Source organism: Tachysurus vachellii, chromosome 24 (genome assembly GCF_030014155.1).
Source record: "Tachysurus vachellii isolate PV-2020 chromosome 24, HZAU_Pvac_v1, whole genome shotgun sequence".
In the NCBI taxonomy this organism is placed as follows: Eukaryota; Metazoa; Chordata; class Actinopteri; order Siluriformes; family Bagridae; genus Tachysurus; species Tachysurus vachellii.
This window is the reverse complement of record NC_083483.1, coordinates 8,005,456-8,031,758: the sequence shown is the minus strand read 5'-3', so window position 1 is coordinate 8,031,758 and position 26,303 is coordinate 8,005,456. Positions and strand designations below refer to the sequence as shown.

General features: G+C 36.4%; 2 protein-coding genes across 4 annotated transcripts in view; one reads left to right on the top strand and one right to left on the bottom strand.

Moving 5' to 3' along the window:
* Positions 1-293: 293 nt before the first annotated feature.
* On the top strand, positions 294-20,619 carry col17a1a (collagen, type XVII, alpha 1a). Its single transcript, XM_060860931.1, is given in 55 exon segments — positions 294-343; positions 829-902; positions 1,263-1,304; positions 1,967-2,152; positions 2,816-3,265; positions 3,502-3,549; positions 3,954-4,004; positions 4,128-4,175; positions 4,300-4,431; positions 4,930-5,025; positions 5,428-5,496; positions 5,993-6,091; positions 7,368-7,421; positions 7,513-7,674; positions 8,597-8,677; positions 8,775-8,816; positions 9,016-9,147; positions 9,297-9,560; positions 9,647-9,697; positions 9,807-9,833; positions 10,429-10,455; positions 10,555-10,617; positions 10,911-11,015; positions 11,839-11,901; positions 12,081-12,170; positions 12,266-12,301; positions 12,387-12,422; positions 12,519-12,581; positions 13,188-13,223; positions 13,311-13,382; positions 13,496-13,522; positions 13,687-13,722; positions 13,847-13,882; positions 14,018-14,101; positions 14,204-14,239; positions 14,699-14,773; positions 14,883-14,954; positions 15,061-15,111; positions 15,195-15,257; positions 15,350-15,400; positions 15,769-15,810; positions 15,921-16,019; positions 16,091-16,138; positions 16,241-16,360; positions 16,592-16,696; positions 16,809-16,919; positions 17,005-17,100; positions 17,234-17,332; positions 17,335-17,364; positions 17,593-17,733; positions 18,273-18,380; positions 18,895-19,029; positions 19,191-19,268; positions 19,819-19,899; positions 19,985-20,619. Coding segments are annotated over 54 exon segments (4,572 nt in total). The 5' UTR covers positions 294-343; positions 829-838; the 3' UTR covers positions 20,044-20,619.
* Positions 20,620-21,524: 905 nt separating this feature from the next.
* slkb (STE20-like kinase b) overlaps positions 21,525-26,303 on the bottom strand; it is a 25,117-nt gene continuing 20,338 nt past the window's right edge. For all 3 annotated transcript variants that reach the window (XM_060860401.1, XM_060860400.1, XM_060860399.1), the window contains 5 exons: positions 26,291-26,303; positions 25,120-25,311; positions 24,856-24,981; positions 24,640-24,753; positions 21,525-23,182 (listed from right to left, as the gene is read on the bottom strand). The exon at positions 26,291-26,303 is cut by the window's right edge and continues 112 nt beyond it. In XM_060860401.1, coding sequence (XP_060716384.1) covers positions 23,036-23,182; positions 24,640-24,753; positions 24,856-24,981; positions 25,120-25,311; positions 26,291-26,303 — 592 coding nt within the window. In that variant the 3' untranslated portion in view covers positions 21,525-23,035. The remainder of the gene's footprint in view (positions 23,183-24,639; positions 24,754-24,855; positions 24,982-25,119; positions 25,312-26,290) is intronic.

The following is a 26,303-nucleotide window of genomic DNA, read 5'->3' as shown; positions in this document are numbered from 1 at the left end:
CCGTGGAATATATATATTGTTTTTCAGGAAATACGTCTGAAGTGCTAAATTCTTAACTACAGTTTTCAAAGCTTTGATTTTTTTAATAGTATTTTAGAACAAATGACTCAAAAAAACGACCTGATGGAATAAAAAAGGGTTTTTATGTATAACTTTTCATAGAGATGCTGCCTTGAGGAAAAACTCATGTTGAAACCTGCAGTATTTGTAGGACCGCGTATCGAGGACGATTGATGCCATAGCTAAAATTTCTTCATAGGGTGTGTTAGGCTTTGATTACTTATCAAGTGTAGCTCAGGTGAAGCAGAGCTCTCCAGGATGGAGTCTGACTCTAATGAGTGTGGTGAGTGTCTACTTAAAAAAATACATCCATCATTAAAGTAGCTTTTTATATATTTATATATGTGCTATGTGATTAATGATTGCTTTACTAAACACAGTGTGGTGTATTAAGCTTTTTTTTAAAAATAAAAAAAATGTCCAATACAATTTAAAAATAAAGGAAATACTAAATATTCAGGAGGAACCAGCATAAGTAAATTTTAAATAAGCTTATTTAAAAAAAAAACTTCATAATTTTTTGCTTTTATCCTTTCCATCATTCACATCTAAATCAAATTAAAACTGTTTGAAACTTTTATGAAGAATCTTTCATATTCAATTAATTTGAATATTTTTTTTGTATCACATCCAGATGTTCAGCTGTTTAACACTAGACTGTAAACTAAACATGTTTTTTTTTGTAAGTTTGTGATAATGACTGTTTTGCTACATGTGAAAACTATATTTGACAGGATGTTTTTGGTCTCTTATTTTGCTTTTAAATAGTGAACATGGAATGGACAGATTAATCACAACCAAGATTGTGAATGCAGAGGGAGGATCAGGAGTTTCAGGAAAAGGTAAAAAAAAAAAAATGATAGATAAAGAAATTGCATTAATGGACAATGTAGAATTATCTTATGTTAATTATCTTATGTTAACTGGGTAGACTTTTATTAAACATACAGAAGGATTTAAATATAAAATAATTTTGTTTTCTTTATCATGAAAATCTAGCTCAGGTTGATTTGTTATTTATTCCATTCTTGAATAATATAATGCTTTTTTTATTGTTTATATTTTGTAATGAGCACTTTTTGTCTAAGCTGGATATGATGTGGTGTGTGTGTGTGTGTGTGTGTGTGTTTTAGTTTAGAAATGCAAGAGGTTTAACACAGAACATTAACACAGGATCTATATCTTCTCCTTCACGTTTACAGAGAGTTTGACCACCACGACACGTCTGACATCCCTTCCTCCAAGTGAGTGTGAACACACCATGTGCTTACACTGTTTTCATAAGATTTCTCTCAGCAGCTGCCCTGAGGGACTTTCTGTTTTTATCCTATGTGCTATTAGAGCGCATTATTAGCTTTAATTCTTTTTAACCAGAGGCCAAAGAATGGTATTCAGCATTGAATGTCTTTACTGGTCACACTCTACAGTGGGGCTTAATTACTCATATGAAAGGAGATACTCAGGGATTTAGGAATTTCTAGTATTCATAAGACCTTCTGTTTTATCTAGCCAACTATAAGGCAATATATCCATAGGAAGGTTAGAAAGTTAACCCCATATGCTTGTTCATAAGCATTTATAATATAAAGGTGTTATTTTCAACCACTAAACTTCTGTGTACGTTTAATTCAACCGAGGGAAAAACATCTCACACTAAAAGCCAAAGACTTGTTGTGACATAAAATATTTCATACGTTTATACTGGTTGGAAAGTCCAATTTTACTTTTGGAACAAATCGCCATTGTACTGGTTAAAAGAGTTAAAGAGTCAGAATGTAGAGACTGTAGAGTTGGAGCAAGACAATTGGGTTGTTTTTTTTTTTTTTACCAATCTGTCATTTTATTGTGTGTGTGTGTGTGTGTGTGTGTGTGTGTGTGTGTGTGTGTGTGTTTTATAAAACCCCAGAGGGCAGCAGTAGTTCGGTGAACACTCAGCGGGTGCTCACATCTACCTCTAGCTCTAGCTCGGGTTCTAGTTCTGGTTCTGGAGGAACGGTGCAACTGGAGAAGAGGATTATCACCCAGAGCAGCACAGGAGGAGGAGGAGGAGGAAAAGGAGGAGGAGGAGGGAGCAGCAGTAATGTCATATCCTGTAAGCACTACATCTCTTCATAACAGCAGGTTATTAAAAGGAAATAATTATACATGGATGTTGGTTATATTTTAATGAAAGTTAATGAATCCTTACCTTAAAACGATTCTTATATTCTGTCATATTTCTGAGCAGGGATTTTTTTCAGTGCATTATTAAGTCCTAATTATTGTAGCCTGGATATTATTTGTCTGTCGTCAGCATAAACACTGAGGCACTGTGATTTCTTGTGATGTGTTGTCTTTAGAAACTGAGAATGAATTTTTTCCTCCATTCTGTAGTGTGTGACTGGTGTTAATGAAATCCAGGCTCAGAGGCTCAGAGAGTGAGCACTGTGTGAACTCTTTGGCACGTGTTTAATGACGTGTTTTAAACAAATTTTCATTACATCTACAGTGAAGCAACTGTTAACTATAATTATGAGCTCTTAGTATCAGTAACATCCCTAAAGTATCATTAACATCCATCACACGGTACCGTTAGTCCCTGACCAGACGGAGACGCCAAACTACTTCTGTAAGTCGCTCTGGATGAGGACTGATGTTGTAAATGTAGATGAAGATTAGAGTTAAACTCTTCAAAGACCTCAATAACAGTAACCCTAGTGACAGTCCTTCCGTCAACTGGCTTCATCTGTTTGTGTTTGTCCTTCATCATCTTCAGTAGGTGGCTCAAGCAGCAGTGTGGTGCAGGTTGTGACTGGCGGCGTGAGCGGAGGATCATCTGTGACTTTATCTTCTCTGGGAACTTCTTCAAGTGGAGCTGCTGGAGGTTTAGGAGCTTCTGGCGTAACCTCCTCCATCGTTACATTTGGGGTTACTTCAGGAGGAGGCTCCGGGGCTTCTGCAAACTCTTTCGAGTCCCGGTCTTCCTCTCAGTTTGTGTCCAGCTCTTCTGGGGACTTTGGGAACCTTTCAGTTGGATCTATGAATCTGTCAGGGGGTGGGGCTCACTCGTTAGTGATGTCTTCTGGAGGAGGGGCTGTTATGTCAGCAGGAGGCGGCTCTACCAAATACACCTCCTCCACCACCACTAGCGCCATGAAGACTGGTAGCTACTCACCGGTCACACAGAGAAAAAGCAGCCTGACCCTGCGCACTGCAGGATATGAAGGTGACTTACAGCTTGTGTCCTTTGACCGTTGGCTTTGTGACATTATTATATTAACAACACTATCATTTAAGAGAGTGAGAGAGAGAAACATGATTGTGATCAAATTTTTATAAACTTCATTATAATTTAATCAAACAACCATGAAGCCTATAAATAATGTGTTTAACTGTATTTTTTAAGTTTACTGTATATTAAAGTTTTTATTTATTTTTAACTCTTAACTAATTCTTTATTAGGAAGCTCCAGTGGCAACTCCTCCCCTGAATATACTAGGAAAGAGTATGGTCAGTGTGTTTTTATTAATAATAATAATAATAATAATAATAATAATAATAATAATAATAATAATAATAATAATAAAACTAATTAAATGTTTTAAACATCTGAAAAAAAAGTTTACAAAAACAATGAGTAAATAAGAAAACAAATAAGTTAGAAGAATAAATAAATACATATTTTAAAATAGTTTACTACTGCTACTACTAATGATAATAATAATACTAATAATAATAATAATAATAATAATAATAATAATAATAATAATAATAATAATAATTTAAGCATTTTTATTTTTAAAACTAAACATTTTATTTATTAAATATAAAATGTTTTTAAAAATCTTTGTCAGTTCATAAACTAGTTTACTGAAGTTTAATATTTTTGTTTTTGTTTTAATTTTTTTCTGCAGCAGCCGCAGCAGCAGCAAGTGCAGCCACTAGAGGACGCACCCAGACAAGAGGTATACAAGTATACATGACTGCAGTTTTTGTAGATTTGAAAATGGATAACGAAGGAATGCTAAAGGGAACATAACTAAAATAACTAATAAATAAATAATTAGATTTTTGTGTTATATTTTCAGAGAGTGAGATCAGAGCCAGACTTCAGAGTGCCTCTCCATCCACTAGATGTCAGTATAAACCTTCTAAATAAGTTAAACACTGTGCTTACACTAACTAAATTTTACACAATAATTGTGTGTGTGTGTGTGTGTGTGTGTGTGTGTGTGTGTGTGTGTGTGTGTGTATGAATAGGGACCGAGCTGGATGATGTGAAGAAACTTCTTAAAGGTCGCTCCAGTAGCAGCAGTCCTTCTCGCTCTCCTACCAATACACTACCCATACCTAAAAAAGCAAGTGTGGACACACGCATAGAGAGCCACTCAGGTAACACACACACACACACACACACACAGCTTGGCAGCACTGGAGCTTGAACCTTGATCAACAACCTAGAGCCTTAGCCAGTTGAGCCACCACTGCCCCAAGATATTGATTTTTCTTTTGCTTTATACAACAATTACATAGCATATCATATACATAACCCATGTCAAATCTGTAGTGTTACATTTTTACAGGTAAAGTATAACATTTACCTTCACTAACATGTACTAATAAATCTGTAACTTTTTTTATCATTTATGTTAAACAAATACACTGAATTGAATTGAAATCTCAGCGTTTCATTCTTATTCAGTACAGCATTAACACCAAATTGGTGTATCACATCTATAATGCTGAAGATCGAATCTATGCAGTAGTTAGTAGCAACACGTTTAAAGAATGCTTTTCTGTAGGGAACGAGATTTCGACTCAGTACATCAGATGAGTTCATATAATCACGTGTAACTTTTGATTTGTCTCTGTAATATATATTTCTGTCAGGTTATGACAGCACTATCCTAGAGTCTGCATATAATGGATATGGCTATCACACCAACCCCAACAACCTCAGCCCCAACTCTACACTTCAACACAACGGTGAGAGTGTGTACCTGTGTGTATTGTTATTGAATTTCTAAACTTAAGGGTGTCTGTTTGGCTGTTTGGTTGCTAGCTTTTTTTTATAGACTGCATTATTATGATGTTAAATAATGTTCTGTTAATGATTATTTTCCATGTTTTTCTTGATGATTGGGTAGAATTTTTCTACCCAAAACTCTTCTTTTTAGTCATAATAGACTGAAGACTTTCTGTACTATTTGTAATAATTGTTTTCATGTAATAATTTAATGTAAGTTCATTTCATTTTTCAATCCAAATGACATTGTTTGGTGTTTTTTGGGTTATTATTTGCATGTTGATTTTGTGCCGCTGTATTCTGAAGGTTTTGTGTTCATTTCGTGTTCACATTATTACACTTACTGGTGTTGTCCTTTGTAGTGGGACTTCAGAACAACCTGGCCTTCAACACCTCAGCCATCAGCAGCGGACTTTCTGCTGGAAATGCAGGTCTTTGTTAGAAATTCCTACAGTTTTACACTAAAATGAACACGTGCCCTCCAATAATACTGGCACTCTTGGTAAATATGAGGAAAGAAGGTGGTGAAAAAATTGTCTTTGTTGATCTTTTGGTTAAAAAATTCACAAAAATTCAATTGCAAGCACAAAACGGTCTTATTAAAATAAATATCTTGGTTAAATATGTGCGTAGAACCACATGTGTCATGGGTTGTTAGTTTATAATTTCTTGTGCAATATGCACTTAGACTTTAAAAACATTCTAGATAGGATATAATTTACTTTAAAGATGTGACAATTTATTATAAATGATTAATTATGATTTATTTAAAAATGTTATAATGCCCCATATACAGTACATATTCTTGTGTACATCCCTGAGGTTATAGAACACTGAACAAGATGCTTGCTGAAACTGTGATTATATGTGTGTGATTATGATGAATAGTGTAAGTGAATTCTACTTGTTGTTTTTGTCATTTCTTAGTGTACGGGATGCAGAATAACTTGGGCAGTGGTGGTGCTGGTGGTGCTGGTGGTGCTGGTGGTATGGCAATCACTGCAAATGGGATTAGTGTTACTCCAGGTGAATAAAGTGAACGCTAATATTACTCACAAGTCTAACTTTAATTTGTTGCATTGAATTTCACTCTTTTTTTCATAGTGCTTAGTTGAGAGCTGGTTAAAGATTTTCTCTTTAGTTTCTTGTTTGTTTGTTTTCTTTTTTAGAAGCTTTAGATATACTTTTTCCTAAGAATTAAGGTAATAACCCAGGGTTGTATAGAAGGCTTTTGTTGTATAAAAACGGAAGGTAAATTTATTATTTTATTATTTAATTACATTTTATTTTTTATTATTATCATTATTAATAGTAGTAGTAGTAGTAGTAGTAGTACTCCACTGTGGCAGTAGCAGCAAAAGTAATAGTAGACCTTGTAGCAGCAAAAGCAGCAGCAGTTGAAGCAGTAGTAGAAGATATAGTAGTAATAGAACTAGTAGTAGGAGGAGTAGTAGCAGAAACAGTAATAATAATAATAGTATTGTTAGTACCGAACAGAAGCGACCCAAAGAAGGACAACCAGTGAACTAGGATCATGAGCACTCGAGGGTCATTGATGCATGTAGGGAGTGAAGGCTAGCCCGTCTGGTCTGATAGAAAGCTGTCAGAACAACACAGAGCATCACAGAGTGTTCTTGATGGCTCAGAGCCTGTTTTGGCAACACAAGGGGAGCTACACAACATTAGGCAGGTGCTTTTAATGCTATGGCTGATCAGTATGTGTCTGACAGCCTGGGAAAACTCTTGATCTGTTTAATATTTCACATTTGGTGTTATGTATAGTTCAGAAAACTAATATGGACAATTGCATTTTAAGATTATTTGTTAAGAGGATTCTTATGAGAATTTAAGATTTTGATGGCAGTAATCTGACCATCTGTAATCTGAACGGATTAGTCTTATGTCAGTTTTACTATAGCACATAATCTTTACTTACTGTGTGTCAACATCCCCAGCACGGGTTTAGACTTTAAGCAGCTTGACTGTTAAACTGGTTTTTTTAACCTACATGAAGACAGAAGATAAAGAACTTTGGATATTGGCTTAGGCAAGGTTAAAAAGAAATTTATTGAGAGTTTCCTAAAATTAAGATGTCAATGGATCTACAGGAAGAACACAATTTTGTCCAAAACTTGATTTTCCTTCTTTTTTTTTTTTTTTAGCAGAATTCAGCTACATCTTTCACAGCTTACGCCACATCAATCTGACTAAATATGCTAAAATGTAATCAATAGGAATTAAGGCAGCTGTGCAGGATTGATATGTCTAGATATTACACAGTATGTCTCATGTCTTCTTGCAGTATACGGAGTGCCAAAGAACATCGTGAGCACCTCAGCTTCAACAATTGCTGCAGGTAAGACAGGATGATCATTTTCAGGAAGGTAACATGACTAAAACTAAATCCTGGTCTGCTTTCTGATTCTCTTTCCATTATTTTTTTGCAGCTCCCAGCAGTCCTGTCACCAGCGATGACGTGTTTGTTAAGGATTATAAGTTCATGCTGCTGGAGAAAGACAACGTTCCGGTGAAGAAAGAAAGCGAGAGGCTGATAATGTCAAAAGACACAGGAAAAACATTCACCTCCACCACTACCACCACTGGACTATGTGAGGAGCAAACCATATGAATGCTTTTATTACTATTCACATAGATCTGATCATAATTCATTTTAAATTATCTTACTAATTTTAATAATATTTATATATTTAGCCTGGTGAAGTTCAAGCCATTATTTTTGTCACATAAACGTTAAAGCAGGAAGAAATAATTTCTTCACATATCCCAAGGTTAGGAGGTTGGGGTCAGAGCACAGGGTTAGCCATGATCAAGGGCCCAACAGTGGCAGCTTGTCAGTGCTGGGGCTTAAACCCCATTCTTCTGATCAACAACCCAAAGACTTGAGCCATCACTGTCCCCCAAGGATGTTGTTGAATTTTTTTGGGGAAAAAAGAAATATTTCTTTTCATGATTGACAGCTCAGAGATTACACAGTGAGAAACTATTTTGGCTGAAGGCATTTGGTTAATGAATACAGTAAATATCGTGTCACTCATTTAGTTTACTAAAGATCTGACTGAGTGGTTAGTGATTTAGTGATTGTCCTTTCAAATTACCCAAAAATACATGTTTTGGTTTAGAATAATGTTTCGTTTATTTGCTGGAAAGAATATGCAATTTTGGTAGGTATAAGGATATGGGTAGCATTTGGGTTGCTGCTGTGTCCCTTAAACTGTATAATAGAGTGCCTTTATGCTCACTGTGTGATTTAGCAAATCCTGAAGGAATAGTGATTTCTTTAATCAAATATATATTGAAACCTGGTCCACATTTGGTACAATTTATTCTCTCAGGTGACAACAATGCATAATACAGTATACTAGCATAGGAAGTTATTGAAGTCCCCAGTAAGTAGCTATAAATGTGACCTTTTCAAATATATTCATACAAAGAATTGTTCATGTTCGGGGTGAAAAGCCAACAAAGTAATTTATAATAAGCTACAGTTCCTATTTTTGAATTCTTTCACAGCAACTACGTTTTCAGATGACTCACTGAAAAGGGAGAAGAAGATGATTTCTGGAATCACAGAAACAGCTACAGTGTCAAATGGTCAGCATTATACACGTCAACATTATAAGCGTCTCTACTAAATCTGTTTGTCATCAACTTCGCAAAATAGATTTTGATAGATTTTTGATTTTTACAGGCGTTAAAGTTGCTGCAACTAAGGACAAAGCTACATATGCAGGTATATTCACTCAGTATATTCATTGTGTTGTTCATATCTAACATACGACAAGAACAATATTCAATATATAATGCTTTATGTTACATTTTAACAGAGCATTTTAGTAACAGTGCAAAAGTTTTCACCCCTTTTCCTTCTGACTTTTTATACACACCGTATGCGCAACATGCTTTTGGTTTTTATTCCTGTGTTATTGTAGAGATTCGTAAAGATGAATCTGGAGGAGGTGGGATGGGATTCTGCTCCTGCTGTACCTGGTGGAAATGGCTGCTTGGATTGCTGTTGGGATTGCTCTTATTGCTGGGGCTTCTCTGTGGACTTATAGCTCTGGGTAAGACACTTTAGCATAATACGGTTTACAACAAAATATTCATGCTTGTCATGGCTTATCATACTGAGCGGTAGTCGCAGTCAATAATCATTTTGGGCTCTGTGTGTTTGTGTGTGTGTGTGTGTGTGTGTGTTTTGCATGGGCTCCAGCTGAGGAAGTACGGAGCCTAAAGGCTCGTGTGGAACGCCTGGAAGGCGGCTCTGTAAGTTCTGCTCACACCAGTCGTCATTCCGCGTCATCCTCTGTGAACATCGTAGATCCGCTTGATTCTGTACAATACGAACGAACCCAAATCACACGAGCAGAAAACACTATACAACTAGGATCTGAGGCACTGCAGCCTGACTCTCCCACACTGCAGAGGACCATAAAACAACTCGTTCACTCTGAATTACAGTCAGATACCATCAGAGGTACCAGGAATTTTACAGCTGTTTATTTACAAGGTGGATAGATGTGATGTTCATGAGTAATTTAATAATATTTATGATCCATGTAGCCACACTGGCATCATCACTGAAAGGAGAGAGAGGGGAGCCTGGGACCAAAGGTCAGACTCCTCTTATATTGAAATGACATTTAAATTCAGGCATCTTGTAAATAAGATGGAAATCAAAACCCGGTCACATTTTTTTCATAAAGTTCTGTTCTTTTCTCAGGTGATCAGGGATCTCCTGGGATTAAAGGTAGGGTTAAACCCATTCTACCAATGTTTAATAATTCTTCACAGCAGTACTAAATTCTTTGCTTTGGTGTTTTTTTTAATAATGCAAATTTAAAATATATGTTTCAAATTTTTTTATTTATAATTAATTAATTAATTAATTTATATTTTAGTTGCTCCCATTAAGCTTTTTATACACAAGAAAATAATAACTTATAAGTACATGACCTTATAAATAACCTGTGTTCAATTGTTTGTAGCACAATTTGGAAAATTATGAAAAACAAGCTTTTAGTCTGTAGTTTATCTTATTTACACCCTGTACTAGAAATATATAAATATTAGCCATCCATCTCCAGCCAGGTCAATGGTTGATGTCATTAGATTATTAGGTAGAATATTTTATTAAATGTTTCTTATTGGGTTACAATTTAAATGGAAAACAAGGTTTTCTATGATGTCAACTGGGATGACAAGTTTAGAATTATTTAATGTTGATTTTTTTTTAATATCTAATAATATTACTACAGGAAATGAAGTTAAATGTCTATGGTGCTACAAGTATGTATTAATGTTTTAAAATTATATATAAATTGTTTAAACAAATTGTTTTTTAGGTGACGCAGGATTTCCAGGAGTGCCAGGTAAGATAACCTATATTTCCACACTTATACCAACATATGATATTTTTCAAATACTAATATACTAATATAAACACTGAGAAATGTCTCTCTGTCCGTTAGGTCCTCCTGGTCCTCCAGGTCATTCAGGACAAGAAGGTGCAAGAGGACCTAAAGGAAGTGCTGGTAAGGTGCAGCCAAATCAGAGTTCTTAAAAATAATTTGTATACTGCATAAACATTGTTTATTGTTGTTAAACCTTTTCGTTAGTTCATCCGATTATTGGTCTTTTACCTCTATTTTACAAAGGTTGTTTGTTTTTCCATGATCCTTAGGCTCTGATGAATATTTCATGTAAAGGAAGTAAAAATGTGTTAAGCCGGTCTTTGTTTTTTACCATTAAGTGTGGAAAATTTTTCCAAATATAGTCCTTCAGGGTTAAGGCAGATGCACTATACTGTATGTGTTTTGCAAATTAGGTGAACCAGGACATGATGGCCCACCTGGGCAGAGAGGCCGTGAAGGGCCAACAGGACCCAGAGGAGAACCAGGACCACCCGGAGTTGGTGAGAAAGGAGAGAAAGGTAAGAGGATAACAACTTAACTGATTCAACCCATGTGAAGGTTAGAAAAGACACTTACCATTTGGTCAATTACCATTTTACTGACAAATGAATGAAATGGCTTTGCAATTTTAAAACACCTGAGTTACTGGAGGGGGCACGGTGGCTTAGTGGTTAGCACGTTTGCCTCACAACTCCGCCTTGTGTGTGTGGAGTTTGCATGTTCTCCCCGTGCCTCGGGGGTTTCCTCCGGGTACTCCGGTTTCCTCCCCCGGTCCAAAGACATGCATGGTAGGTTGATTGGCATCTCTGGAAAATTGTCCGTAGTGTGTGATTGCGTGAGTGAATGAGAGTGTGTGTGTGTGCACTGTGATGGGTTGGCACTCCGTCCAGGGTGTATCCTGCCTCGATGCCCGATGACGCCTGAGATAGGCACAGGCTCCCCGTGACCCGAGGTAGTTCAGATAAGAGGTAGAAAATGAATGAATGATTTACTGGAGAAAATGAAGTACCTGTCCTATCTTGTCCTGTACTGTCTTGTTCCTTCCCTTACCATCCCATTTAATTCCAGCCCATTCCATCATTATCCTGTTTTTGTCCTTTCCTTCCCTTCCCTTCCCTTCAGTTACTGGCCTTTGATCCTTGTGCGTCTTCTGTCACGGCCACAACAGATGTTGTGTTAACAAAAGATTTAGAACTGTTTCCATTTTCAGGGTCACTCAGCATTATCTTCTCTCAAACACTGCTTTCTGGTGGCGCTAATACAGTACAGATCTGAATAATTTAACAGCAGAAGTGTAAGATTTTTGCAGGTCATAGGTCTTATGGCTCTATCTTGTTCCAGGGACATCTGGAGATCCTGGACCTCCGGGACCTGCAGGACCACCTGGACCTATGGGACTCAGAGGTTTAGACATCATCAATCTTGAAAATATTGATATCTAATTTACTCTTGGTGACCTTTTTACTCAGTGAAAACAGTCCTTGGGTCACTGTGGCCTTAAGGACTGTATGCATTGATTGTAATCTGCTCACATGTAAGAAACTTGTGTGAATAAATGTAAATTTGAACACATCTCACAACAGGTGAAGTGGGTGCTCCAGGTACTGTAGGTATTCCAGGGGCTCCTGGTTCCCAAGGCTTCCGTGGAGATGCTGGTGATCCTGGACCTAAAGGTGTCTACATTCAATGTTTTGAACATTCAAAATCTTTTGTGTTTGTGTTTTGTAAAATTGTCTAGGATTTTATTAAACATGTTTACTTTTTATAGGAGAGAGAGGGCCTGCAGGACCTTCTGGAGCTAAAGGTAAATCCAAAGCTAATGTGAGCAGATTTGAAATGTTTAGAAAAGCAGTGTTCCCACATAATAAATCTATTGTCCCCCACAACAGGTGATCAAGGAGAGAAAGGGCTTCGTGGAGTTACTGGTAGGCAAAATGGCCTTGAACTGAAAAGTGCAAATTGCTGGAAAATGCGTATTTCATTCTTTAGTCATAGTGTTGTGTTATAATCCACGTTTGCAGGAGAGCCAGGACAGCCAGGACCCATTGGGCCATCAGGAGAGAAAGGACCTAAAGGATCAGCAGGTAGGTAGTAGATTTGTAGAGTGATCTTAAAATGAATCAACACATTTTGACCAATCAAAATAAAAAATTCAACTGCACTGTGGTTTAAGCATGAAAACAATTTTGGTTGTATGCATATTGAATTTTATAAAATAAATAGTGATTGAGTTTTATATGGGGGGGCACGGTGGCTTAGTGGTTAGCACGTTCGCCTCACACCTCCAGGGTCGGGGTTCGATTCCCGCCTCCACCTTGTGTGTGTGGAGTTTGCATGTTCTCCCCGTGCCTCGGGGGTTTCCTCCAGGTACTCCGGTTTCCTCCCCCGGTCCAAAGACATGCATGGTAGGTTGATTGGCATCTCTGGAAAATTGTCCCTAGCGTGTGATTGTGTGAGTGAATGAGAGTGTGTGTGTGTGCCCTGTGATGGGTTGGCGCGCCGTCCAGGGTGTATCCTGCCTTGATGCCCGATGACGCCTGAGATAGGCACAGGCTCCCCGTGACCCGAGGTAGTTCGGATAAGCGGTAGAAGATGAATGAATGAGTTTTATATTTTTGCTTTCATGACTATAGCTCTATCTTGATGATAATATTTTTCTTTGCTCCTTATCAACATCCTTAAATTGACAGGTGCCCCTGGGCCAGATGGTGTGAAGGGAAATCGTGGTATGTTCAAGAACCATGAATACTTATTTAACTTTTTTTTTTTGGCCTGAATTTCCAATGCCATACATGCTTCCACTTAAATTTTAGGGGACCAAGGGCCAACTGGGTTGCCAGGTCCTCGTGGACCAGCTGGACCTCCAGGAGATGCAGGCGTGCCAGGTACTTTTATCAGCTTGGTTAAGAATATTTAAGATTGAATATATTCATTAACTATTTTAAAAATAATTATGTGAAGGTCCTGATTGACTTTTTTTTTTCTTCTATATTATTAGGAACTCCAGGGCTTCAGGGACCACCAGGCAGGCTTTATCTTAATTCTTTTTTTTTTTATAATGAACTTTGTAGTTAAAAGTGTTAAAAAGTTGTTAAAATAAATGATATATTTGACTAGCTTAAGAACGCAGGATGTGTTATATTGACTGAAATGGCTGTGTGATATTTTAATTTTGACTCTTTCTTGTAGGTTTGCCAGGAACACCAGGACAGCCTGGATCTAAAGGTAACCTCCATGCATTTCGTTTCTATATAATTATTTTGAAGTGTGTTAGTAGAGAAGAATAATGTGACATATGTCTAGTACAATGCCTTAAACAGCCCATTGTGTATTCATTGTTTTCTTCCAGGTGAAGCAGGTGAACCTGGAAGAGTTGTCACTGCAGGTACGAACATCTCCAGCCTTGTTTCTGGAGCCAATGTGAATTCACTCTACACCATTTAGCAGTAACTGAGGATTATTAATTACCTAATGATTAACTAGTGTTAATCAGATTACTGTTTAATTCCTTCTCTGGCAGGCTCTGCGTCCAACACTGTAGCTATTCCTGGACCCCCTGGACCTGCTGGAGTTCCTGGGCCTGCTGGACCTCCTGGACTGTCTGGTAAGAGCTTTAACAAATTTTTTTTTCTGAAAACATTTTATGTAATCTAATTCAAGATAAGAAAAAAAAGGTATGTAATTATGAAAAATGGTTTCTTCCCAGGTCCCATAGGCCCTGCTGGTCTTCCTGGTCCACCTGGTAAAATGTCTTTATCCATTTAAAGATTTGGAATTTAATCCTATATTCAAAGGTGTTGGGTTTACTAAAAAAAAGTGATAAATAATCTGTTATATGGTTGAAAATAGTCGTGATTGTTTATTATTGAGCTCAATCATAATGCAAACAATAATACAACACGAGATCATTCCATTGGTGTCAGGCAAATTATTCTTTACCTTCGACACATGCAGTGTCCTGATTAAGAGCAGCATAGTTGTGAAAAGAGGTGTGAATGAATACAGTCTTAAGAAATATGGTTAGACATACTGCCAAAATATCTAACTGAAAAAGCTTCTCTTAGGGACTTTTCTTTAATGATGATGTTCAACCACCGTGTTACGCCACACCACCATGGTTATATATAAGTATATATAATTGTTATCATTCATCAATTGTTTTCATGGTTTCTTTAAACTGACATGCAAGTTGTCCTTACAGGACCCAAAGGAGCAAAGGGTGATGAAGGTGAACCTGGCATTTCTGCAAAATCGGTTGAAAGAGTCAAGTTTGAACGTAAGGCATCACTTTTCTCAGTTATGTACTATATCTACACTAGAGTCGCAAAATGCTACATTCATTACTTTCAAAATAATTTTTAACTAATGTCAATTTGACGGAATAGCTGTGACCGGGCTTCCTGGTCCTCCTGGCCCACCTGGACCCCCTGGAAGAGAAGGAGAACCAGGGAAACCTGGTAAAATTTCTTTATTGATTTGCATACAGAAAAATATATATGATATATAAATATAATATTATTGTTAGTATTTTAATGTCCTGTATTTTTATTGAAATTTTTGCAGGTGAGGGCAAACCTGGCCTACCAGGACCTGCAGGTCCACCTGGAGAGCCAGGCAAGTTACAAACAGATTTAATAGTGCAATCATCTTACAGATTAATCTTAAGTACTGTTCAGTGTTAGAGTATTTTTTCTTAGGTGTTGGTCTCCCTGGACCTCCTGGTGACAAAGGTGAACCAGGTAGATTTGTACCCAACTCAGGTAAATGAATTGTTCCTATACTACGTTAATCTAGGGTCAATTAGTATATTAATGTTTTTTATTTATTTATTTATTTTTTATAATCTTCACAGAAACCTTTTTTGCTGGACCCCCTGGACCCCCCGGACCTCCTGGACCTCAAGGTAAAATCAAAACATTAACCTTTGCATTATGTACATAGTATCTTGTACGCAGAATCATGCCCGTGTTAGTCATGCTCATTTTCTGAACACAAAAAAGGTAAATTAGAAAAATGTCATATAGTACAAAATATATTATATATTAGTGCAATGATTTAAATTTAATAGTCATTTTATAAACTCTAAGAAATAAAAAGCTCATTTATTTTTTTATCTCTTTCTCTCTTCTCTCAAGGCTTCACAGGTATTTGTTTTAATTGATTATACTTAAAAAGAAAATCTTTGAACTGTGTATTTTAAAATTGGGAATCCTACTGTATACAATTTCTTATTATTTATAAAATCGATTTTGTAATTTATTTCTGTTATAGGAGAGCCTGGACATCCTGGACTTCCAGGAGAACCTGGAGTTGGTAAGAGGTCTAACTTCAACATTTCCAAACCTGCAACCTGCTGTGTTGTATTAACTTATAAAGATATTAATAATACAGTGTTAATGTTTTTAACTATTATTTTAATCCAGGTTTTCCAGGGCCTGAAGGCCCAAGTGGATCCCCAGGACCTGCAGGCTTACCAGGCCCTCAAGGCCCACCAGGCTCTCAAGGGTTACCGGGTTCAAAAGGTGCCAGCTAATATGTCCATAATATGTCCACATTTAATAGACTCTCTGTACTCATAATGTATTGATTGTAGGTGATGCTGGTGTCCCTGGGGCCCCTGGCATCCCAGGATATTCTTATGGTAGGTAGAAATTACTGTGCTGACTACTAAGATATATTTACTCTTACTTGGTTGATATACTACAGTACATATTATGTGTCACTCTCAATTCTTAATTATAAGGTGGAGGCAGAAGCTCACCTGGACCACCTGGTCCACCTGGACCCCCAGGGCCTCCTGGATCTCCTGGTGATGCCACTGGCTCTCCAGACATTGCTAAGCAGCTTAATGACCTTCTTAGAAGTGAGCAACTTTAATCAATGCATCGTTAGAAGCTCTGTTCTGTTGGGGGTCCTATTTTATTTATTTATTTTTTTACCATTTGTGAATGAAGATTTTTTATAGTCAGCAGTTTTATGTCTAGATTTGTTACCTATAAGCTATTTAATCAATGAAAAATATCAGGTACTGATATTGCTTTGCTTTGCTTTGCTTTGCATGATTGCTTTATCTTACTTTTCTTTTTTGGAAAAGATGATGGCATTAAGGAATATTTCACTGGTCCTCCTGGGCTTCCTGGACCACCTGGAAGTGTGTCTGATGTCGATTTGGCTAATCGTATTATCAGTTACATACAAAGTGAGTCTTTTGAATCGCTTATTAAGTAGATTATATCATTCTAGAGTAGGATTTTGGTATAAGTATATTTAATCTGACACACAATTATAAACTTCTTTGCGGTTTGATGCAGGGGAGGAGGTGAGGCAGTATCTGGTTGGTCCCCCAGGACCACCCGGAGCTCCAGGTATTCCAGGCCTTAATCCTCAAGAAGTGGCTGGGAGAGTCCTCAATCTTATGAATGGTATGTTTAATTTTTAAATGGTATGATTAATTTCTAATTAATTTTTAAACATTTTTAAATCTGTATATCTGTGTCCGTTTTTTAGAGCAGGGTATATTGACACAATCTGGACCCCCAGGCCCACCTGGCCCTCCAGGACTTCCTGGAGCAGTCTACAGTGATCTCCCACTTATCCTACAAAGTAAAAGCACATTAGCATTGTCTATCCTCAGAAATTGTACATATTGTCCTATATACACATTGTTCTATAAATACAACTAAGGCAAAAACTCATAACTAGTCTAAAATAAACGACAAACTATCCTTCTTTTAAGACTCAGAGTGTAGGCATCTGACTTGGCTACCAGGACCCCCAGGACCTCCTGGGTTTCTTGGCATCCTAGAATCTGGTCCTGTTTTTTTCACAGGCACCTTTTCTTGAAGGCTATTCAGAAATATCTTAAGAGTTGGGAGTTTGTTGGTGTTTTTTTCTTTTTTTTTTCTTTTTTTTTTTTTTTTAGAAAATTGGCTTCATTATCATTATTATCATTATATTATTATTAACATTATTTTTCATGTTCTTTGTACTACATCCTGGACTGGACCATGTAATATAAATCTAAATAAACATAATGAAATAAATAAACTTGGCAGAAAGCAGAAATGGAATTTCATCATTTTACTTTAACTTCAGATGCTGATTTTAGAGGTCCACCTGGACCTCCAGGTCCTCCTGGACCACAGGGCCCTCCTGGAATGACAGGAGGCCTGGTGTCCTATGCTGAGAACGCACAACAAGAGCCGATCCGTGCTGAACTGCAGGAATATCTAAAGAGTGAGTATGCATTGTACACTTACAGAACAATCTGAGAATTTACAGGAACCTTCAGGAACGGCAAACAGAAATGTTCAAACAATTTGTTTGGTCTTAAAGAATTTCAATACATCTGACATTGTGACCATAGTGTTATATGGTATCTCTGAATCAAACCTAACCCTGATAAAGCCGTATAATATTGATCTCAAGCTTTGGGTGCACTATTTGCTTATTGGCACTTCAACACGACATTCCGACGCTATAGTATTTTCCATTATCAATCACCACGATGTCAGACTCAATGTCAATCAAAACATGAACTTTCCTCTTCTGCATACACAGCCACAAAAAAACAGTTTCTATCACCAGATAGGTCAACCAGCTTAACTCTCTTGGACCAACAGCAACAGATTGCTGTGCCATAGTTGGGAATCAAACTTGCAATCTCACTGTAACAGGGCAAATGTTTTTTTTTTATTGCACTGCTCAGAAGCCTTGATGAATCTTACTAAAGATAGCTCAACAGTTTCCTTAACTTGCCTCATGTTTTCTTGCAGGTGGCAGGGTGTTACGTGATGATCCAAGCTTTAAAGAAAGCAACTATTCGCCTGTTGAGAGGTTGGACTACCGCAATATTGCAGAACAAGTGGTGTACTACATCAAGTGTAAGTTACTAAATATTTTGCTTTGATGGAAAGCAAAAATGATGGAATCTCGAGCATTTTTATGCCACTCTTCTTATTGAATTTAATGATCATAGTTCTGGCTAAGTGGGTAATGTTGCCACCTCACAGCTTCAGGTGCCATGTTTGATCCTGGGCTTGGTTAGACAGATAGTCTAAACTAAACCAGCCCAGTGAGTTATGGAGTGTTTGAATGTGTGTATGCATGATCTGAAGGACTGGTGTCCCTTTGGGGAATACAAACTCAGTTTTCCTGGGATCGGCTCTAGATAGGATCTACTGTAACCCTGTAGATCCTACAGTATATATTCCAAAGTCGGGATAGTTCCATAGCTCCATACTTAAACAAAGGTTTCTGCAGTTTTATTTAAGATGCTCAAATAAATAAATCTTTATCGTCAATGTTTGTACACATCTCATCATTAGGGATGTTAAGAGGTTAATGGATGCTATGTAGTTCTATATCGAAACGTTTTGTATTTGTCTTTCTTTCCAGATAACAGTTTGTTGTTGCGAGATTTCAAAGATTTTCAAGGGCCACCTGGTCCTCCTGGACCACCTGGACGTCCTGGAATGAGCCATCAACACAGTACTTACAGCAACATGACTGAGATACTTAAAATGATTAGAGGTGGGGAATAAATGACATTTTACTATTAATAACTCATTAGATACAAAACATGGTGTGGCATGTAAGCAATATGTATGCTGTTCCAAAGCTTATACTGTCAAAGTTCATACTAGAAATTTTGTTCTGTAGCCTAGATAACCCAACTGTATCACCTTTTTTAGACCATGGCATTGTTGGACTACCAGGAATACCTGGGCAGAAGGGAGAAATAGGATATACTGGTCCCAGAGGACAAAGAGGTTAGTATTTATAACAAATCCACAAGTTTATTAGGTTGAACTCAATAATTAAAGCTCTGTTACTGGGCCAAAAACAAACCTAGTTGTATTTGTTTGTAATCATAATACTTTACCTATACCTTCTGAATAATGTATCTGTGTGCAGTTACATCATAAATATACACCATGTAAACTTTATTATTGTTTGCTTCACATTTTGGGAGATTTTTTTGGGGTTTGATTCCTGTCTCCACCCTACTATACAGTACGTCTGTGGAGTTTGCATGTTCTTCTGATGCTTCAGGTTCCCTCTGGGTACTAAGGCTTTCCTCCCTCGGTCCATAGACGTGTTATAGTCTGATTGGCATCTCTAAATTATCTGTAGTGAATGTGTGTTGTGTGTTGTGCGATTGTGCCCAATGATGGAGTGGCATCTTGTCCTCCGAGACCCTTGGGATAGTCTCCAGACTCCCACAACACTGTGAAGGTTAAGAGATACGGAACGTGGATGGATAGAGGAATGGAGAAATGTACCAGTTTAATGACCAACTGTATTCATTGGGAAATTCAGGTCCTGGAGGTGAGCAAGGCATCCCTGGTATACCAGGTCTTCCTGGCAGTGTTGGACCAAGAGGACAAAAAGGAGAGAAAGGTATCAAAATATATGGTTTGAATACTCTATTCAGAATTTTAATGAATGGGTTAATTATTTTTTTTTAATCTTAAACTTTTTTCAGGAGAAACAGCCTACATAAATAACAGAAGAAAGAGAAGTACAGGTGTTTCTTTTTCTTAAATATAAATTTCATCATTTTTCTAACCTTTTGTTGTGCAACTTTTTGTAATAGCTCAACTATAGGATCGGTAAATTTCTGAACACAGCATACGTTCAAAAATGCAGTAAGGAATGTACACAAATCATTGCTATGTCTCGCTGACAGTCAAAATGTCAAATTTCTTGATATGACAAAATGTATGTACATAATTCATTTATTTTATAATCCAAAGATGATCAAATATTGTAGTCAAAGTTGGGCACAAGTGTATTTCTTAATCAAGTTTATTTCTTCTACTATGAATTTTTGAAGAAAAAAATGTTTAACTACAATATTCGATTCAGTTCCTGGTTTTCACATAAAAAAAAGCTCTGATATTGCTATGTCCTCATTTTCATATTTGTAGTTTAGGATTGTACATGTATTGTGAAATGATTCGTACTTTTTTTTTACTTCATTTTACGCATATGTTAATAAACTAGAAAGTAAAGATCATAGCAGAACATATGTCATAACTATGTATCTTACAGGGCATTGAATTGTTTTTGTGTTTTTTTTTCCTCTTCTGTATACAGTGTATGCTGAATGAACACAATGAAAAGGTTTTCTGTATGAAAGTGAAACATTAATAAAGTTTTTTTTAATAATAGTGAAATCAAATGTTTGGAATATGGCATTAGTTCATTCCAATACTCACAACTTAAACAATTGAAAAACATTCAATAGTTCCAAATGTTTCCTGTCTTTTGAACACATTTGTTCATTCTATTTGATGTTAATGTAGAGAAAACTGCAATAATAAAAATAAAAAAATAACAAAACATTTATTACAAAGGCACCTTAACCTTCAATGCTTTATCATGACACCGAATAGCACCAGCTAGTAGCATTAGGAACTTAAAGTGATTACCAAACAATTAAAAAAAAGCTTTAAAATGCTTTTCTACATTATAATATATTTATTACATTTGATATATTTTAACATTTACGTTAATGTGATTTTGCACATTCATATTGTCTTTAGTTCATTTTTTATTATTATGGGTTTTTAGTGTTTTTTGCTGACCGACGTAAAGTTGCAACAACTGACGTTAGTCTAATGATATTTTTTCCTAATATTATGAACAAAAACCAACATACAGTGGAAAATGACTTCGAAATGAAGTAGGTGTAGTTATACTCTACAACTCTTTAAACTTTACATCCTTTTGAGCCTAACTTTTACTTTTTTCTTAGCTACTACCGCTAAACAGAGGCAGCTGTGAATTTCCTGTAAACTTTCATATTATTTTTGCAACAAGTGATTTAATCAGCAGTTTGTTAACAAAGCACTGACATGAATACATTATACAATTAAGAAAAATGACTAAGAAACATGAGACAACATAAGAGAGAGAAATATGAGACAAACAGAGAGAGTGCGAGAGAATTGGATGTACTGTATACTTGAAAGAATCCCTGACAACAGTATAGAAAGAGAGAATGGAGAAATGTTCGTCCTTTAAGAGTCCTTTTTATTTTTTAATAATAAAAAATATATTGCAAGGGACAAGAAATACATTCAACAAAATGTGTAAATCTTTCGACACAAAGTATAAGCTAACTGTTGAAGTTTTTCAACAAAATCACCTTCATGCTTTCCTACATATTTTATATTTTGGCATGAGTTTAGGTTAAAATGATTACAATAAGCCTTGTAAATTTCCTGTTTTTACATAAGGTTTTACGTCTGTGCATCTATCGCTAGGTCTAGTATGATAGCTGGTAAGTTTCTCTAGCTAGAAAGCTACATTTCAAATTTATAGTATAAAGGGCAGGAAGTCTTCCCTTATTCCACCCAAACGTGTTTAAATTTTTATCTAATTAAAATTGTTCTTACAAAGTCATCAGTTTATAGAAAATACGCTAATTTACTGCTTGATACGGAAAACTAGCACCGACTGAAAGCCATCAAAATATGATGCGTCTATCTAAAAAAGTCTTTTCTCTCTTCAAATTAAACTGCTATAATTTAAGGATGAATTCAGTGAAAATTCTTGTTTTGTCTATTAAATTATTATTATTATTAAAATTGAAACAATAGGCTCTCATACAGATTGTTAGCAGATGCCGTGCTAAATCTAAAAAAGAAGACGTATCGTGCAGTTTATAAAAAAATGTAAAATGTACATCAACTACAAAAATATGCTTTATATTGATAATTAACAGCATCGAGTCAAATCAGATCCAAGAGAAGAGTATGGCATATTCTTCATCAAAAAGTGCGTGACACACATTTTCATACAATGGTGATATGCAACAGCTTCAAGTCTTCATCATTTCTGATCTGATCTAAAGAAAACTGCTGCCACATTAAATATACAGTAAATAAAACACAACAAAAAAAACACTTACTGTCACGAGAGCTGAAGCTGAAAAAATGTTTGTTCCTTCATTTCAACACACTGAGTTATTCACATTAATCACCTGTCATCCCAGTCGCATCCTCCATTACAGGCAGTACAGTCTAGCATGCTGTTAAAAACCAATGTGCTTCTAGTGTACTTTAACACAGTTTAGAACAAGTGACAGGGGGTTATTTAAATTTATGTAAACGCCAGCTTTCGGTCATATAGTCTAGGAACTAAAACCACTGAATTAATGGTGAACTAACTAGAATTTAAACAATAACCGATGTGATAGATTTTTACTGTATGATTCTTAGCTAAACATGAAGTTCTAAAGACAAACACAAGCTGATTAGTGTACATTGTGAACTTTCATACATGTGAGAACACATCGGTTCATTAACAAAATAATAGGTAAAAACCTTGTATATGAAGTGACTCGCTGCAGCAAAACGATTCATTCATTCAGTACATGTAGATTCATATCCTAGAAAACAGCAGTGTGTAGAATGTAGTCTGTAGTTAGATAACAGCCTTACATAAGAGTCTTAGTTCAGTAATACATATGTATAAAAATTGTGTGTGTGTGTGTGTGTGTGTGTGTGTGTGTGTGTGTGTGTGTGTGTTAAAACCCAGTGGAATGGACAGTGGGGACAGGGTAGAACTTGGAGATGCGGCTTTGGGTGGATGGGTTAAGGCACTCGGACTCTCCGCTCATCTTAAAGAAAATTTCCTGTTCTTGAATCTTCCGTGCAAACTCCTCCTCTAGCAGCTAAACACAGGCACACACAAACGTCAACGTCACGCACACCGACACACAGAACTGGACCCTTACTCTAAGCCTTTGTCTAAAAACTAAGAAACACTTTACACAGAGAATAATTTGACTTCTTAATAAGCTTGTATTCAAATGAGCTGGTTTGCTAAATAACAAATAGTATAAAGAAACTGACCATTACTGTATTTTTTTAGTTAGCAAACCATATAGTTTGCAAAAAATGTCCATGGCTTGCTAATTCCAAGTTAACATGCTAATTTGGTAGTTTGCGAGTAGAAGGTATAATTGAAAACCATTGCATCAGCTTATATGTAGAAACAAGAAAAGTTGACATATTAAACTTTGCAAATAAAAAATGTATTGATATTTAAGAAATATTGTAATTCCTATGAATTCAAAACAATTTACAGAAATATGACTCATCACACTCATAAATGAAATTATGTATCACACCTGAAACCTACCTATAACTTATTCAACTTTGTATATGTATGTATGTATGTATGTATGTATGTATGTATGTATGTATGTATGTATGTATATATATATATATATAAAGAAAGCATGTGGTGGTAAATTTATTTTGTAAAAGAGCTACAGGTTATTAATCTCATAAGGCCCATACAAACACATTTAGTTCTTGGGAACTTGTAAGACTAGTTTTTTTTTCCAGACTGTAGTACTTTTGTATTAGACTCCTTCTGCTCAATATTGCGTCCCTGGTTTCTGCTACTGAAAAACCTCCCCAGAATATAATGCTACCACCACCATGCTTCACTGTGAGGAGGATGATCTCACGGTGACGAGCAGTGTAAGGTTTCAGCCAAATGTAGTGCTTTGTGCTACAACATTCCATCAGACAAAAGCCCTTTTTTTTCTAACATGAGTGCTGAGTCTCCAACAATGACTTTCTTCTCATCACTCTTTCAAAAAAAAAAAAAAAGCCTAGCTTTGTTAAGAGTCTGGCCTATAGCTGTCCTGTCAACAGCTTCTCCCATCTAATCTCCCCTCTAGCTCCTTTATCTCTGGCCTTCTCACTCAGTCACTGGCTTTTTTGTGGACGACTTTCTATAATTAGAGTCACAGACATTTTTAATAATGATTTAATGCTCTTCCATGTGATACTGTTCCAGTATTCGTCTCGGATTTGTTTTGGAAGCTGTTTCTGCTACCGATCTCTATTTCCACATTATACTTTTTTATATTTATACTTCTGTGTAATTCTATTTTTAAGTCTGAATTCTGTTTTTATTCTATTGTTTATATCACAGCTGAAAGAAGCTTTTGACTGAATGTGTATGGTTGTGCATGGGACCAATAAAATAAATCTGGTTGCACCAGAACTAATTTAGAGGTTTCACAGCATTGAGTTAAACACTTGTGCAAACAAGTATTACTTTTCTACAGTATTTGTGTAGATTTGTGACACATCCTAATTAAGTAAACGTCACCTTTTTCCTGGGCCGCAGCTTCTCTCTCCAGTCCTTCAGCTCAGCACTGTGTTCCTCATCCAGCTCCTTTAACTTCTGGGTCTCATGTTCGATGAGCAGATGGCATTTTTCATTCTAATCAAAAGACAAGTCAGCATGAGATATGCTTACGTGTATTTGTGTGTGTGAGTGAGTGTGTGTGTGTGTGTGTGTGTGAGAGTGTGTGTGTGTGTGTACCTGTAACTGCTGCAGCTCTCTAACATTGGCATCACACTGCAACTGCAAGTCTCTCATCTGGTTCTCATGTTTCTGATGCTGATGGAGTCTCTCATTCTTCTGCCTCTTTTCTTCCTGCGCTGCAAACTGCACCCCATACACACACATGCACACACACACACACACACACACACACATTTTACTAGACAAACTTGAGACTTTTTGCATTCATGTTGACTCGAGTGATTCATTTAAAAACCCTTCAGACTGGAATTGACCTCTGACCTGTTTGATCTTTTCCCTCTCGTGCTCAGGACTGAGCCCAGGAGAAGCGATACGTAAGCTCTTCTTAAACATGGCCATGCGTGTTTTAGCGTCACCGCGCTGGATCTTGGGAAGTCTGGTCCTCTCCTGGGTCTGTTTTGTCTTCATTTCCTCCACCATTCTCTGGTTATATCTGTGCATCTGCTCCATTTCCTTTAAAGAAACACAAACATACAGTAATATTAGGGCTCATGTTCAAGCTTTATCTATCAAACATATTCAAACTAATGAGCTCACTGGGAACGTTAGAATTTAATTTCTTTTACATTTTAACCGAGGTACAATAAGTGCACAGCTCGTCTTATTTAACTGTCTAGGCTGGCAGGTTATGTACTTTTATACTATCTCTAACATTTATCCCTAATGAGCAAACCTGAGGCAATGATAGTAAGGAAAATCTCCCTGAGATGATATGAGGAAGAAACCTTGAGAGAAACCAGACTCAGGAGGGAACCTCATCTTCATTTGTCTGACACTGTGCAGTAAACAATGTCAGTGTAAATAATGTCCTTTCTACAACAGTTTATAGTCAATTGGAATTGTAAAACCAACAGGTCACCACAGACCCAACTCTAATTCCTTCCATCTGAAGACTTCAAATGATCTCTGATGAAGATCCGACAACAAACGGGTTTACGTTTGCGTGTAAAAAATATTTTTTTTATTTTGTAATTTAATATCACTTAATAATTACATTACTTTATCTAATCAATTATATTTGATTATTTACATACACGCTTCCCTTACTAAAGCCTTCCCGCATGCTTGCATATATTTTCACCCACTAATACATACTTGCTTGCTTACTTACCTACTTTAATTACAGTCAAACCTTTTAATTGTATTATATTTGACTTATTAAGTACGTACTTATTTATTTCCGCTTATTTTCATGTACATGCATGCATATTGTTACTTACGTACGAACCTACTGCGACTTGAATACGGTGTGTATTTATTTTCACTTCAAATTGTATACATACATATTCACATAGTTGTACTTCTATATCTACATTTAATCACTTAAGGTTTTATTTGGATTGATTTTATATTCACAGCAATATTTAGATAATTATTTCATGTTCATCTCGCATGCAGAACGAGTTCACTGCTTTAAAAGTCGCATTCAGACCTTCTCGTGTCGT